General features: G+C 34.9%; 1 protein-coding gene across 1 annotated transcript; it reads left to right on the top strand.

Moving 5' to 3' along the window:
• Positions 1 to 17: 17 nt before the first annotated feature.
• Positions 18 to 16,754, top strand: LOC100888319. Its single transcript, XM_003730197.3, has 10 exons — positions 18 to 101; positions 1,713 to 1,883; positions 2,297 to 2,876; positions 3,549 to 3,713; positions 4,368 to 4,543; positions 5,324 to 5,470; positions 6,559 to 6,776; positions 11,332 to 11,526; positions 12,563 to 12,658; positions 13,524 to 16,754. The coding sequence occupies exons 2-10, from the start codon at positions 1,779 to 1,781 to the stop codon at positions 13,714 to 13,716; spliced, it is 1,875 nt and encodes a 624-aa protein (XP_003730245.1). The 5' UTR covers positions 18 to 101; positions 1,713 to 1,778; the 3' UTR covers positions 13,717 to 16,754.
• The last annotated feature ends 76 nt before the right edge of the window (positions 16,755 to 16,830 follow it).

Raw genomic sequence — 16,830 nt, 5'->3', positions numbered from 1 at the left:
TTGCATTGCATATCGATGTCATGTACAATTTGTATTGTTTTGTAAAGAAACAGCTGGGGCGGAATCAATGAATGGGGCTAGCTCTAAAGACAAGTGAATTGGTAAATATATTAGAATTTCAAAAGAATGGAATAGACTCCAGTTATTCAACTTTCAACACTGCTAGATATTTTGTTGAAACTTTTGGTCCTCATGACTATAAAGAATAACTTTGGTTTTGTAATTAAATAGGCACAAATAAGGGGGTGGGAAATGGTCATGGGGTTGATGGGATTCGAACGTCAGATCAGCTGCACTCAGCTTAGACCGAAAATTTATGTCTCTTTCGTTCGTTAGCCTCTTAAACAGAGGAGCGACATTCGTTAGCCTCAGTCTTATTTGGGTAGGGTCGGCTCCTATAGCTCGAAGGAGAGGAGAGCTCTAGCCGACGGCGGACCCTACCCAAATAAGAGGCCAACAAACGAAAGAGACAGAAATTTTTGGTCTACACTCAGCTCAGCTCAGTCAGGGCTACATTGATGCAGTAAGGAAAGCTTGTTATTTCCATGCGCATTGGATTCTTACTTTTCTTTCCCGTTTCTGTACAAACTTTACTCCTTTCACCATGGCCTGGCATGATCAGATGGCTGTTATTCAGTGTTAATATATTTGTTGAATTTTTTATTCTTGTTACCTTTACCACAACTGGAAGAATGCTCTACCCTTAAGCAATAAACATGATATCCAACAGCTTCTGTGTTTTGTAAAAGATATTATACCCGTTAGGTGTTTAATTCCCAGATCTTTATGTGCTAAATGGGTGATTTTATCAATGTTTCATTAAAAAACCCACCTGTTACCCTGTAGTTTGTACCCTGTTTGTTTAAACCTAAAATCAAGAAACAAAAATTTAAAGAAGGTCCGCAACTCTGCACAGCCGTTTAACTTTTTTCTCTTGCAATTTGTACAAATTTCAGTTTGTTTAATTTAAAGGTCATTTTCGCGTGTATAAAGAAACCCAACAAATATTGGCTGATAATTTTATTAAAAACTGTCATATATCTTGGAATTTTTTTGTTTGATTACTTAGCAAGGACAACAATCTTTCCAAAGTCTGCAGTTTTCTCGCTAGCCATTCTCCCATGGGATTGTGATCGATGTCAGAGTAGTACTAGTCCATTGACTAGCATAACATGGATAGGGTGTTGCATATAATAATTTGTATTGTACACCAAGAATCAATGATGCAAACAGCAGCCATCTTGTTGCTCCTGCATCTCAAACGAGTGATTTCTTTGGGCTAGCTGTTCTCTGTTCATTTTTGTCACTCTTTTTAATAATTGATGGAGCTTTTTCTGACCAAACAACAACTGATGCATGCCAAATTTCTTGCCTCCATAAACTAAATTGTCAATTTTGCACCCTTGTCCCCACATACTCCTGATGTGACCACATTTTTTTAAACGCCCCCTGCTCCTGACACTGTATTGTATGCAGGATCTTGCTGACTGCTCATCTCTTTGCTGATGTTGTTAGATATTTTTCAATTTATACCCCCCCCCCCCTCACTCTTTGCCCTTGTTCATCTAGTGTTAAAGGACCCGTGATAGTAGCACCTTGTCCAAATCATTTTATCTCACCTGTAAAAAAAAATTTAAAAAATCCAGAACCAATAAGGAAATTTTTACAAAAATATTTTGATTGTATGATCCTTTTTTTTCTGTCAATTATAGATAGACTTCTAAATTCTACTTCACTACTTCTTTGTCAAATGATGTGGAACTTTCATTGAGGCAGAAATGGGGAATGTTCAGCTACAAGTGAATGACTTTACTCCAGTGCGGCCTGATGAGAGGAGAGAATTGAAGCTCACCAGGAAGATAACCAGTGCTGATTATCAGAAAGTAAGGGCCTTGTTAGCGCTCTAACAGGAAAGTGTGGGGAAGCCTTAAAGTCTATATTTGACTTATTCTAAAGTTTGTATAATTTACAGCTTGTCTTTCACATCAAAGGTCACTTAAGTAGTCTAGATACCAAAAGTAAAATGTAACTGATTTCGTATTTTAAAAAAGAAATAAATAAAATGCAAGATGTATCTGCACCAGTTTGGCCAGGAGAGATTAGACCTCCCTGCATGGTCACTGATAGATGGTTATCTCATCAAATCAGCTCTCAATTAACATAAGGAAAAGGGGACCATGGGGGACCAACAATCACTGCTTAGGCATGGTTTGCTATATAGAGGGCGCAAGTAGCTATAAGTAGTGCTGTGGGGCTTAAATATGACTAGTTTATGCTTCTTTTTTTTTCCATCTAGCATGTAGCTGGTGAGGATTTAGAAGGAGCCTTGACTGAATTACCATGGGCTCTGGTAGACTCCATCTCACTCTTTGAACACATGGATGCCAGCTTCAACCACATATCAGTCATTCCACCGGAGATACCCCTCCGCCTCCCGCATCTCTCCTACCTCAACATGGCTCACAACCGCATCCCTGCTCTACCGGACAGCTTCTCTCTTCTTTTCCATCTCAAGACGCTGCTCATTCATCACAATGAACTTGAACATCTCCCGGATTCCTTCATCCACCTTGTGAAGCTTGAAAAGCTGGACGTATCTAGCAACAAACTGAAGTCTTTACCGGAGAATATAGGGGTGATGGAGTCGCTGCATAAGTTGAACGTCATGGATAATTCATTAACACTGTTGCCTTTGTCTCTCGGGAAGTCGGGCACAATAGAAGTGTTGCTGGCATCCAATAATAAATGTGCATCACCTCCACAGAGCGTGTGCGATGAAGGATCAGAAAAGACATTGCAGTTTCTTAGGAAGCAGTCTGAAAATGGGTACATTCTCAAGAAAAGCAATTCTGGAAACATCTTTAAAAGATGTAGAGGTATATTATATTATTCTTTCATTTTATCACATAATGATTGCAAATAATTTGCTTCATGTATCATCTTCAGACTTATTAATTTTTGTTAAACATGTTTGGCATTTAAAGCCTTTCTGCGCTAGTTTGGCCAGGAGGGATTAGACCTCCCTGCATAGTCACTGACAGGTGATTATCTCATCAAATCGGCTGTCAATTAACATTTCAAGAAGGGGACCATGGGCGACCAATGGCCACCACTTAGACATTGTTTGCTATATAGAGGGTGCAAGTAGCTATAGAAGTGCAGTGGGGCTTTAATTACTGTATGTAAGAATTTTTATTTTTTTCTAATTTTTTTTAATTGCCCAGATGATAAACCATAATTGAAAGAAAAGTCCATACCACCTCTTGTACTGGATTGATAAGTTCTTGAAGGCATACAAGAAGAATTTTCTGTCATTTCGCGAGTTGAAAAATTGTTCTACCTTATAAATCATACTTACTAATAGTAAATTTCTTGATATACTGTTTTCCTATAGGAGGGAAAGATCTTATCCACACTTTTTCAGAAACACATTTTATTCCATTCAAGAAAATTGCCACGAGCTGAAATGCCTTCATCACTCACCAACGTTATTTAGGAATTTCATGTAATTTATCAAACTGTACTATATTTTTTGCATTATATCATAGGTGATGTATTGCAGTCACGTGTTGCCAATCCACAGTGTGCACAAGCACAGTATGCCCAAGAGCTGACGGAGACAACCAATACCAAAAGCCGAATCCGTACCCCTCTTCGGCCCCCTCCAGGGGCTACTACTCTGGAAGCAGATGAGCTCATGGATAAAGTTGTTGGTAAGTTTGAGCTACCGGTATTTCTACTGGGTCCTGTGTAGTTTTATATTGTGGTGGTTATTCTACCTGACTGCTAAGAAAGCATAAATGCTTGAAACCAGAGGACCAACGGCTTTAGGTTGTCTCCGAGGGACCTGGTAATAAAGGGCACTAGCGCATCGACTTGGCTCCGAACCTGTGTCGCCGGATTACGAGAAAACTGCTATATACCAACTGAGCTATAGCACCTCCTAGAGTTTAGGATGTGTTGATGTGATTGAAATTAATTCAATTTATTCACCAAATGGCATTTTAAATAGGGAATGTCCTAAGTCAAAGAATACAATAAAATATTTTTTACAGAGTATAGGTGATGATTTTTTTAAATGTAGAATTAATAAATAATAGACCAGATGATCTAATTAGGCTTTTAAGTTTAAAAATAAATAATAAGATGGAATCAGCTTGTGCTGTTAAAGTGTACTTTCTACTGAATCAGAAGGAAACAAAAAAGCTAGTGAATGAATGAAAAATTGGTACATCAACTTTTATTTGAGAGAGTATCTAGATTGATAAACTGCAATGTAATATTCTAATCCAATATGAGTTTCTCTACTGAGAATATCATCCAACTTGCAAAATGTCATCATTTTCCTTGATGTTTATCTCTGTTAGGTCTGCTGTATGGTGCTGCTATTGGTGATGCCGTTGGTTTGTGCACTGCTTGGATGACACAGGATGAATGCAGGTTTCATTATGAAGAAGATACTCTTCATCCTGGTCAGAGGATCAGTGATAAACATAGACTCCAATGGGCCAAGGGAGACTGGACTACTGCCTTTGATCAATTGGTAAGATAGCAGATTTCAGGAAAGAACTTCAGTCATTTTGTGTATTTAAAGATATGCAGTTACTATTTCTTGTAGCAGAGAAGTGTATTCAATCAATTTTGATTTATTTAGAACTGACATCAGTTGCCAGTGATAATAATTGTGAAGGAGATCTGATGATGATTGAAATGATTGAAATGATCTCATTGTGAGATTGAAATTATGAGATTGAAACGATTGAAATGATCTCATTGTGAGATTGAAATGATTGAAATGATCTCATTGTGAGATTGAAATGATTGAAATGATCTCTTTGTGAGATTTAAATGATGTCATTGTGAGATTGAAATGATGAGATTGAAATGATTAAAATGATCTCATTGTGAGATTGAAATGATTGAAATGATCTCATTGTGAGATTGAAATGATGAGATTGAAATGATGAGATTGAAACGATTGAAATTATCTCATTGTGAGATTGAAATGATGAGATTGAAAAGATTGAAATGATCTCATTGTGAGATTGAATTGATGAGATTGAAAAGATTGAATGATCTCATTGTGAGAGCGAAATGATGAGATTGAAATGATAAGATTGAAAAGATTGAAATGATCTCATTGTGAGATTGAAATGATGAGATTGAAAAGATTGAAATGATCTCATTGTGAGATTGAAATGATGAGATTTAAAAGATTGAAATGATCTCATTGTGAGATTGAAATGATGAGATTGAAAAGATTGAATGATCTCATTGTGAAATAGAAATCATTTTATGATGATTTGCCTTTTGTTCTTTCCAGGTTCTGACCTTGGACTCCATTCTCCAATGGGCTGGTGTGGTAGATGAATTAGACTTTGCCAAACGACTTGCTCATTGGTACAATCATGGCTTTCCGGAGCTTGGTGATACCAAGGGATTCGAGGGGTTCAGTAATACTGTGGCTAAGGTAAGAGAAAACTTCCTTTGATCTCTGATCAGTTTATAGGATGAAAAGGAAAAAAAGGGGAAAATACAGTATTGATCATGAGAATGTTTTTAAAGTTAATTAAAGAGAAAAGATCAAGAGGGAACAAAATTAAGTGAAGAAAGTTCAAATCAACAATGACACAAGAAGATGATACAAATGAATGTTATAACTATTAGTAATTAAGGCATATCAATTTTTTAAATTCACTGTATCCAATGTACCTTCAACTTGCAAAAAGCTTCATAGAAAAGTATTAGCAGATGATAAGAAAGGATTAGGTTTTCATCCATTCACCTAAACCATTAAATACCTTGAAGGGAGCTTACATATGATAAAAGGCTGTATGAATTGAATCACATTGGATGGAAACCATATTACAGGGGGGATATATTACAACAAAACTCATGAAATTTTGGTTTAAAGTATCATGTTAAAAAGAAAAATACAAATATCGAACCATTGAATACTAAGTCTGAGACAACTTGGGCTATGGTTCATATATATATATATATATATCTATCATACTTAAAGACCTTATTCAATGAAAATACAACTTGATATCAATGGAAAACTGAATGAATGTAGAGAGTAACAAAAAGTATTTACCCTTTCATTATTGCACAAAAGCAAGTCAAAACCTCATTTCCCGCACCCCTCCAAATTACAGATCAACTGGGGTCAAATTTGCCTAAGTTAATACAGTGACAACATAACATGTGGACTGATTGGTTAACCAATATAGCTGAGGCGATGAGCCGTACTTAATTAATGCAAAGTCATTGTGAATATGCATAGGATGATGTCATCAAGTCAATAGCAAGTTGTTAGGTCAACAACTTCCGGTTTTCAGAGCTTTAGATTTGGAGTTTTGAGAGAGCTGATACTCATCTGACAAACTTAAAATGGCATATAATTGATATTATTGTAATCTTTGGCTTATAAGCTTTCCGTTGATATATATTATTCATCCATTTTATTTTTCAGTTCAGATAAGGTCTTTAAATTAGATTGTATTCCATTTGTTATTGATAGCTTTTGCTTTTTTGTTGTTGTTCATCTCCACCCAGGTGATAGCCAACCCCTTGTTCTGTCAAGAACCCAGTGCCATAGCAAGAGGTTTGTGGAACAGGAACTACGATTGTCATGACTCTGATTCCTGTGAACATCTAGCTGATAACTGTGCCGTAGTGAGAACAGCTATCCTTGGAGTGCCTCATTTCTACAGACTAGAAGAGGTGGAGGAGAATGCTTTAAGGATATGTACATCAACACACCAGGATCCAAGGTAGGAATCTTATTTTAACATTATGTTTTTTATTATTATTATTATGCTTACTTTAAGTATCTCTTGGGGCCTCTCGCATAAAAAAGAAGAAATGTTCAAAGTTTGAAACACACTGTGACTTTCGACCTATCAGTATGTCAACGTTCTTGATGTCCATCCGTTGTGCTTTTCGTTACTGCGATATCTCAAGAACCATCGGATGGATTTTAACCAAACTCTGATCGGGTGTTTATGATCATGCAAGGGGGCTCTTTTAGTACTGACAGGGGCTCTTTTTTAAATACAAATTTCCATTGAATTGGTACCCATGGCTCCTAAATTCTTTGCTATTTCATCATTATCATTTATTTAAATCTGCATTTTCCCTCTTACAACTTTACAAGCACTGCTCTGCGAGCTTCTGTTGTTTGTATCGGTAATACTCATAGAGATGTGGAGATGGTAGATATAGCGAAATCTTGCGGTGAATAAACATACATTTGTTTACAATATGGCGACCTCCAGACATCGAAAAATTTGATCGAGAAATCCAGCACACTAATCTAACTTCCATAATTCCATTTTATTGGTTTAAGGTTTGAAAGTTGAAACTCAATATTTTGTGAAAGTTATGAAAGAAAAGATAATCTTTATGTTATAATTCCACAGGGGTGATTTTTAATCTTGCAATCGCCCCCGTAAGCAATCTGACGGAGGTGATTATGTAGCTCATGGGGGTGAATCGCCCGTCGCCCCCGTGTATTTTGAGTCTTGATTACGATCATTCTGGAGGTCTTGAGTGGGTTGATTTTTCGTCAATATTACCGTAATCAACTTTTATAATTTTTGCTTGAATTTACAAGTTAAGCAAATGAGATATTCTCACTCAGTGTTAGTTTACAATTGCAATGAGAACCTTTTCTTTAAAGCAAACTTGAATGAAATATAATTGAGCATACAAGAATAAATTGATTAGAATTTTGGGCGGAAAAGATCAAATGTAACAGAGGCATAACAATTATCAAAAATGCCAGAAAATATCTGATTACCGGTGATTACTTGTAATGCATTTAGGCAATTCAAATCAAACTTGGATGTATGAGCAACCGTGCAAGAATGAACTGATTATATTTTGGATGAAGGAGGTCAAGATGAAACATCATAGGGTCATGAAAGTGTTATAATCCATCAAAACTGGACTCAAGTATGTACAAATAGATAAATTTAAAAGTTGGGGATCCTTTAAACATTAAGGGATCACTTACCAACAGACACACATGTTAGAAATGCAGTCGTATTCATCTAGTTTGAGTTGAGTTTTGTCTTCTGTGTTTCGCAAAAGGCAGTCTACTTATATTTATACAATTTGAGACACTTGATGATAATGATGATGCTACATATATGTAGCATCATCATTATCATAAAAAAGGAGCATTTCAGCCAGGCAACATTTTACAGATGCTCACAATGTTGAGCAAACTACATTAACTTTCGCATCATACCGGGTACCCATTTAACACCTGGGTGGAGAGTGGCATACAGTGTATGTAGATTAACGTCTTTCCAAAGAACGTCAGTTTCAGGCTGGGATTTGAACCTCGTACCTTGTGATCTGCAGTCAGGTGACTTATCTACTAGACCACAACACCTGTACTATAAAGTAATATCATTGCCCTATCCTTAGGCCAGCTGCCATAAAGTGCTTAAAAGCATTCAAGGACTATCTTCCTACCCATTTTCTGGCTTTCTGCCATGGGGCGAAGTATGGCAAATGTTGACTAATTAGTGCTGGTCTGGTACCCATACCACAAAACATGTATTCCACAGTCTTATGACACCTGAACACCTTGATATGCTCCCTGTATATTCCCTGGGCCCTGGGGAACATTTTTAAGTCAGCCACCATCTAACAGGTGTGTATATATGTTCAAGTTCAAACCACATTGTTCACTTACTATCAGGTTACATATTTATACACCTGGGTCGAGAAGGGCGATGTAGAAAAACTGCCTTGTTAAAGCACACAGGTGTTGTGAACCCACGACCATTGCATACAGTTGAGTGTTCTTACTAAAATTGGACTATCGTCTATATGGAAAAATAAATTGTGGTTAGTAGCAAAATGAAAACAAGAGCATGATGTTAAAGGGGTTGTAAACCGACGAGACTACGGGTCTTTCCCATAGCCTGACTCGGGGCCAATCGGGTATAATACGACTACGGACGCAACCGCAGCAATCATGTGCGTGCAACATAATTATATGCATTATGCAAAACCGAAGCATGAGAAGAACTTCGGTATGTTTCGAGAACGCTGACCATGTAGAGATTAAGTCGCTGACTACCGTTAGTCAAGTCCATTTATTTACGTGCAGTTGTCCAAAAGGAGACGTACATGTAGATGGCGTACGCCTGTATTCATCAGTTTACACCCCCTTTAAAGATTATACTGTAGTATGCTGAAGTTTAAAGGTATGATGTTGTGTTTTCTTACATTTTTTTCATACTTGGTCAATTGCATTTGTATATTTAGGAATTGATAAAAAACAACTTGTTTCTTAATGTTTACATTAAATCTTGCGATGATATTGCGTAAAAGAAAATTAATATGTGCATATTTTTTTATTTTTTTTGGTAAACGGATGTTGCTAGAGAGGAATGCAACATGCTCTTCCTCTGAAGTTTCTGTTGGTTCATCATATCTCTTGTGGTGAATTAAAAGTATACTTAGGAATCTTTTACTAAAAACGAAAAGCCTTTTTTTATACATGTAGTCGAAATTGTTAAAGGTTTGAAATCTGCAACCACCTGACAAATTGATTTACAACTCTGTTTAGTTGCAGAAGAAGAGGATGGTGACATGAGGGGTACTTTTCCTAGAGTTATTAAAATATATGAAATTCTTAGTTGAGAACAACAATTTCTACAACTTAAAGGTACTATGTCCCTTTTGCAGCCAACCTCAAATTCTGTAGAACTTTGCAGGAATTATGAATATGTCATGTATGTCCTATCTGTGAAATTTAAACTTTAGCAGGGTCCTAATATTCAATTTATGCAAGGCAACCCGTTTACTTGCTAGACTTCACTGTCAGACACTATTGAGTGACTGACTGGCTTTTTTTCTTCTTTGGTAATAACATACATAAAATGAGCTGCAAAGAGTACATGAGCATTTGTCTACATTAACCCACTTCTTGTGATTGCCAAAATTAAACTGATTGAATCTTTGCGCAGCATAAAACGTATGACAATTTGGTACTATAGTCTGAAAATCAAGACTATTACTTATTGGCTCTATAGCTCCTAAGACGATTTGATAACTAATAGTCGTTATTTTCCCACTTGAAGACAGAAGTTCTAAATTAGTATTATCTTTCAAATGCCGTTGGAATTTAACCTTTTCATTTTTTGGCCTGAAAATGGGACATAGTACCTTTATTGGAGAAAGCGCACTGTAACCTTGTAGAGCTTTTAATTAAAATGATTAAATTACAAAAGTTGATTGGCTTGACAAAATTAAAGGAAAACATTAATTCTGGAGAAGTGCATTGATGAGTACCATTCTCTGATTTTAATAGAACGGAATGGTGATATAAGGGGTACTTTGTCTCAGATTCATTAAAATATGTGAAATTCTTAGTTAAAGATAAACTTGAGTTCTGGTAAGAAAACACTACAAAATATAGTTATTCAGCTATTATCAAGTCTGAGTATATAAGGAGGGCAGCACACGGACGTACGCATGGGATCGTAATACCCATTGGCTGAGTGGTATGTAGTGATCGCAAAGTTGCCTACTTCACGACATCTATACCATCGCATGAACATCTTTAAATATGATTGCATTAATTCTTCATATTTTTTTCCAGCTAAGTACCATTCAACAAAATGTAACAACCTGTAAACATTGCTAATTAACAATGTATAAAGAAGTTCTGTGCATCAATTCACATGTTTTGGCACAAGCATGAAGATTATATACTCTAGGCCTTTATATCTTCTAATTAAATATCATTTGGATGATTGGTTACATATTGTTATTTTGCCTTTAAATATTAAAGAAAGGAGAGACATGATGAGAGAGAGAGAGAGAGAGAGAGAAAGAAAGAGACAGACAGACAGACAGACAGATAGATACATGTGTAGTGAGGGGGGAGGGGGGAGATGGAGGCAAACTTTGTTCATTATTTCATTTAGACAGAAAAAAAGTACTTATGATTTATTTTGTTTTTGCATTAATGAAGTAGCGTCAGGCCCTGAATTTATACCCTGTCGTTTGTGTTGGGATACATTGCGACATTTAGCGAAAAGATGAACAAATGACATGAGAATAGATACAAACAAATATATAAAATGCAGCAGATAAGGATGTATTGTCACCAGAGACACATTAATGGGTCCCTTTTTAAGCAGCATCTTTTATTATTTCTCGCCCAAATTCTTTGAAAGTGGCGCAGTGACATAGAATTACTAGTCCCCAATGAACCTTACAAATTTGCTTCAATCAAGAGAGTGAGCTATTTTAATGAATTGGATTAAATTTGTACTCCATATTTATTTTAATGATGTGCAGGTGTCAGGCCAGCTGTGCTTTCTTATCATCACTAGTAGCATTAATTCTTCAGAAGGACTGCAACTCGTCATCGTCCGAGGATCTTTCCCTGGAGAAGATCATTACCGTGGCAACAGAGATTGGAAGAAAACATCTAATCCATGATGAACACCAACAGATGTTCAAGAAGTATTGCTCTGTATCAAGTATTGACAGGTATGATGTATGTTTCAAACAATTTACTTTGTATCAAGCATTGAAACTTGACTGATATCATATGCATATAGATGTGTTCAATAAATTCTACTCTGTATCATATCAAAATTATTGAAAGTTATGATATATGAACATAAAATGTTCAATGCTTTTTATAAAATGCTTGAACAGGTTCACTTTGACTGTCGTACATGATAATGTATCATTTGAAGTATTTTCAAACATGAAATCTTACCTTTTATACCATCATCTGCAGGTAGCTAGAAGGGCTATATTTCTAGTTTGGTGTTATCAAGTGGGGAAATGTTGCTTGTTAATGATTTTCTTTTTGCACAATTATATTAATAATAACTCTAACATTATTTTAATTACTTAGTAATTTCCAAGGCAATTTCCAAGTTATTGTCACTCATATGTACTGCTTCTACACTTTAAGCATCTTTAAGCACAAATTTTTCTAAAGTTGAATAGTTTATGTATTTTGAAGATCTGTCAAACCTCAATACACGAATCCACACAGGAATGTCTTCTTTGACAAGTACACGTGCATGCATGCTCCAATAGAGTTTTAGAGCATAATATTTTTCATATATTTTTGAAAGATTTCATTTATCAGATCTATATGAAATCCTCTTTGCAATTTTATAAATGTCTATTTACAAGCGACCAGGGCAGCGTTTCACAAAACTGTCATAAGTACAAGCTTGTCAACAACCCATTGTAATGCGTGCATTAGATTTAATATGTATTCGAACGGGATGTCTGTGAACTTGTTCTTATGGCAGTTTTGTGAAACGCCCTGAATCTTAGAATTTTACTTGGGCAAAACAATTTTGTCTAATTTCCATAAAATACGTACCGGCACATACATATTATGCATAGCGGTTAAGTGCATGATAAAACATTCAAAACGTGGATGGAATTTTATGATTTGTCTTTACATAAGGTAATTAGAACGCCTCATCATAAAGAATCCTCAGTGATGCAACAACACTTAAGTATTTTGTTTGATGATATTAATTTGAAATAATTACAGTTTGACGTCACTTGATGTCAACAAACCGAGTCATACATTCAGACCAGTGGCCACTTGTTTAGCAGCTCTCAGGATGTCTAGCACTTCAAACTTCAGGTCTGTCAAAACAACACCATTTATTTGTCTGTCATTTTGATAATTGCAAAATAAAGTAGTTAAAGGCATTTTGACTGGCAATTCATATTGTAATTGTATTTGGTTTATTGTTCAAGGTGATTATCTTAAGTATTTTAGGCTTTGTGTTTGAAACACTAATTTGAAAAGAGAATGAATGGAATACATTTTAGCATTTTATAGAATCATAAAACCACCTGTTACCTCAACTCTGTGACATAATATTAAAACAACTAATCTCTAATCACTCCATATATTTTTTCATGATGTGAGCATTACAAAATCCAATTATTATTTTCAGATGCTTAAAAATGTTTTGAAAGATTGATAAAATCATGAAAATAAGTTATGCAATCATGACCTTACAAACAAGCATAACAAATTGTTTCTAGTTGTGTTTCATTACTTCCCCTGTTAGAATGAAAGATTAAGGATTGTATGATAAGGTTAATGTGATAATGATTACCAATTTTGTTGATAATAATTAAAATAATGAGTGAGAGATATTTATATTGCTATCCTCTCCTAGAGGGTCACTGCTTTTGAGTACAATTCAACGTTCCTTGTCTGATACTGTAAATGTAATAGTTTGAAATTTGAATGCATTTTAACTGGGCGGGGAAGGGGGGGGGGGTAAGGAATCATAATCTTTGTCCAGATGAGTCATGTATGTTTTCCCTTTTCACCTAAATATTTTCTGAAGTTATATTGTACTTGAAGTTATACTGTATCATTTCATTTTCTAAACATGTAGGGACTTTTTTTTATCGCACTCAATGCTAATTTTGTCCATAAAATGTCCATTCTACTGTCACTAATTTTTTTTTGTGCAATTGCTTTTCAACAGGTCATTGATAACACAGATTGCCATGCAAGGAGGTGATAGCACCCATAATGCATCGGTGGCTGGTGCTGTTTTAGGCTGTTGGTTCGGCTTCAAGAATCTACCGCCCTCTTGGGTCCGTTGCTTCAAGAAGAGTCACACAGCGTGGCTAGACGTGAAGATCAACGCTCTTCTAGACATGATGGGGCTTCCTTGAATTGGTCTGATGTTGCCAGGATACAGGTTAGGTCATCGTACAGGTCAAAGGTGGTTGCAAGGGTTCGCAGGGGTCATATAAATGAATGTAGAAGTCAATTTAGTATACCACATTTAAACTACATGTATTCACAGGGTATAAATGTATTTTTGATAGATCTATCAATCTTTCCTTTATGACACAACATAAATCAAACAATCATTTTATTTTTTATTTTGTTGGTTACCGGGTATATCATCAAATGACATTAGTGTTTTATAAGTGCACTAAAGGTGCTCTCTATGTGTCAAGTTTTTGGCAATCATGCAGGTTGATACAGATTATCAGATGATTTCTTTGATTGTTTCATGTTGGACAATTTTCTGATGGCCTTTAAGAATGGAATGAGAGGATCCTGCACTCTCTGATTTGCTGAGAAACAAAACAATGCTCACTCAATGCTGCATACATGTAGAAGGTCATTTTGGCTGACAGCAGACAAAACATGCTCTACACACTAGATCATTCAAACAACCACCTACATGTACAATATATACACTATGTATAAATGTACCTCACCTTTTACTTGTGTAAATAAATACAATAATTTCTGTTATATGGTGAAGAGATATCTAGTTTACTGTACAGTCTTTGCATCCAATTTAAATTTAATGCAGAGTCATTCTATTATTATATACTTTAATGTCCACGCATACCATTTAATGAAAGGTAGGGTATAATGTGTATTACTTTGTTTGCCAACTACAGTTGTGCTGACATGTATGATGCTCATCATTAAGCATCGCTTGCCTAAAAATATCAGATCAGAATAACTTCTGTAAAATTTGAGTTAAAACACATATGATGTTCATTCCAAAATGACATGTAATACTAGAATTAAGAGATTCAATTTTGCTTAATGAAAGGTATCCTTGCCAATTGTATCAAATGTAAGTAATACTTGCCAATAAGAAGAAAAAAGAAGCTGTTTAAGAATGCCCAGTATTGTAAACCATATTTCTTTCTTTTGTGATATTTCAGAAATAAATGTAGATTCATAACTAGATAATTAGATTAATATATTTCTTGTTTTGTGAAAGAGTTATCAAAACGTCTTTAGATTTCCATCATAAGTTTTTTTTTTTGTAACTGTCTAACAAGTTGAAGAAATGTAGCATGTTTGAAATGTAAGAACTAATTTTCCATTTATATCTTGCCATTTCTCATGGTTTTCATTCCTGGTTCATGAGCTTGCCAGCACTATCAACGAATTATCTCATGAAATTCATCATTTATCAAGATCAAATTTTGTATATCTATCTTTTTATTCACTTCTATGATTCAATGTGAAGAGTGCATTGATATGTGGGGGAAATGGCTTTTGATTGATGCAAACAAAATCAAAATACATGTACATCTAGTTATTGCTTTATAGCTAAAGAGGCATTATAAACTGACAGTATATTTGTAGCCTAAAAAGGACAATGACCACATCAGGTATATTTCATGAATTTATTTCTCATAGTTATGGAGTTGTGATTGGGAAATCACTCATTCAATTGTTCTTGGTATAAGTATTAGCAGGTCCCACAAAAAGGAATGTCAGATATCCTGGTAGGTCTCGCTATTGGACTTAAAATGTTGTTTCTACCACCTCCTCAAGTAACCAAGTTTGAGTGTTCAGGAAAAAAAATTGTTCATCAGAGAATTTGCATTTCTGCTTTTTTTGTTGCCTAAATTTATTCCCACCGATTCCTCAAGGCAGATCTGATTTTGAACACTTTCTAACACTTCTGTACATTTAACAATGATTATTATAGTTTATGATAGAGTATATGGTTCTATGGTGGGTGCGCAAAAATATATATTCTTACTTCACATTCTAATGCGGCACTAGTTATTTGACGTTCTTTTGATTTTTGTTCATTCCCTTCTTCTTGCTGCATAATGTTATATTTCTGTACATGATTATATTGATATACCTCATTTTAGTTTATTGAATATTTTCTCTCTGAATTATATCTTTTTCAAGCTTGAATACTATGAATCATCCAATAATTGCCATATTATCCTTATATTATATGGTTATAGAAGTGTATGTGCAAAACAAAATTCCCAATATAGCGTAGTGGGAAGAGATATATGAATGAAAGGACCATGAATGTGAAATGATAGGCCACTTCAAAGATTTTGACTGTATTGGGTAATGTCAGGTGCTAAATTATGTTCCTAATTATTGTTTTCTGCATGTGTATAATTAATTATTACTTAATTTATCAGATATTAATTATATTTTTAAAATCTGTTGTAAATAAGTTTGTATGAAAGTAATAATAATTTTTCTTTCTATGGAATTTGATAGGTGTGTCATGTAAACAAAGCTATAACAGACGAAGCTAGCTAGAGTTGGTAAAAATTCATGAAATAAGTGCATTTTAATTTCATCGCTGATGAACATAGCTCTCTAAAACAAACGCATCACTGTTTGCTTGCAAATGACTGCATTACTCATTTAGAACAACTTTTATGATCATACATATATACAATTGATCAGATAATTTGATTGTGCAATATCTAAGTCTTTTAAAATTATTTAAATTATTGATTAACATTTCATTATAATGTTTCTATTATTACAAATGTTAATTGCAGAGTCAATCGATGTATTGTAAAAGAACATTGAGCATGCTTTCCCCTATTGAAATTAATAAGTTTTCTGCTGGCAACTTGTGATTTCAAGACTTACGTGTAGGTGTATTTCTTAAACTAGAAAGATGTGACTAAGCTAAGCATTCATACATGACCATTGTTAGTGGAATTTCAATTTTATTACATGAACCAATGCCTTGTACATTAAACACCCATGCACAGCTTCCTGTAGTCATTTGCTAAAAATATGGTGCTTCCAAGTACTATGAAATATGAAATTTATGCATTGCCAAAGGCTCTAATTTTATTTTTCAAGTGGCTTTCAATTAATGTTTTTTCAGATTTATATTTTGTTTTTGAAGGTAATGGAGATATATGAATCATTAATTAAATCATTAAAAATATTTTAATTATGTCTTTTTCTTTGTGGTTTTCCTGAATGTTGAACAATAAATACACGGTGGTGGTGCAGGGGAGGGGGTTCAT

Source organism: Strongylocentrotus purpuratus, unplaced genomic scaffold (genome assembly GCF_000002235.5).
Source record: "Strongylocentrotus purpuratus isolate Spur 01 unplaced genomic scaffold, Spur_5.0 spur5_contig_827, whole genome shotgun sequence".
Classification (NCBI taxonomy): Eukaryota; Metazoa; Echinodermata; class Echinoidea; order Camarodonta; family Strongylocentrotidae; genus Strongylocentrotus; species Strongylocentrotus purpuratus.
Note: the sequence above shows the minus strand (reverse complement) of the source record. Positions and strands in the feature narration are given on the sequence as shown.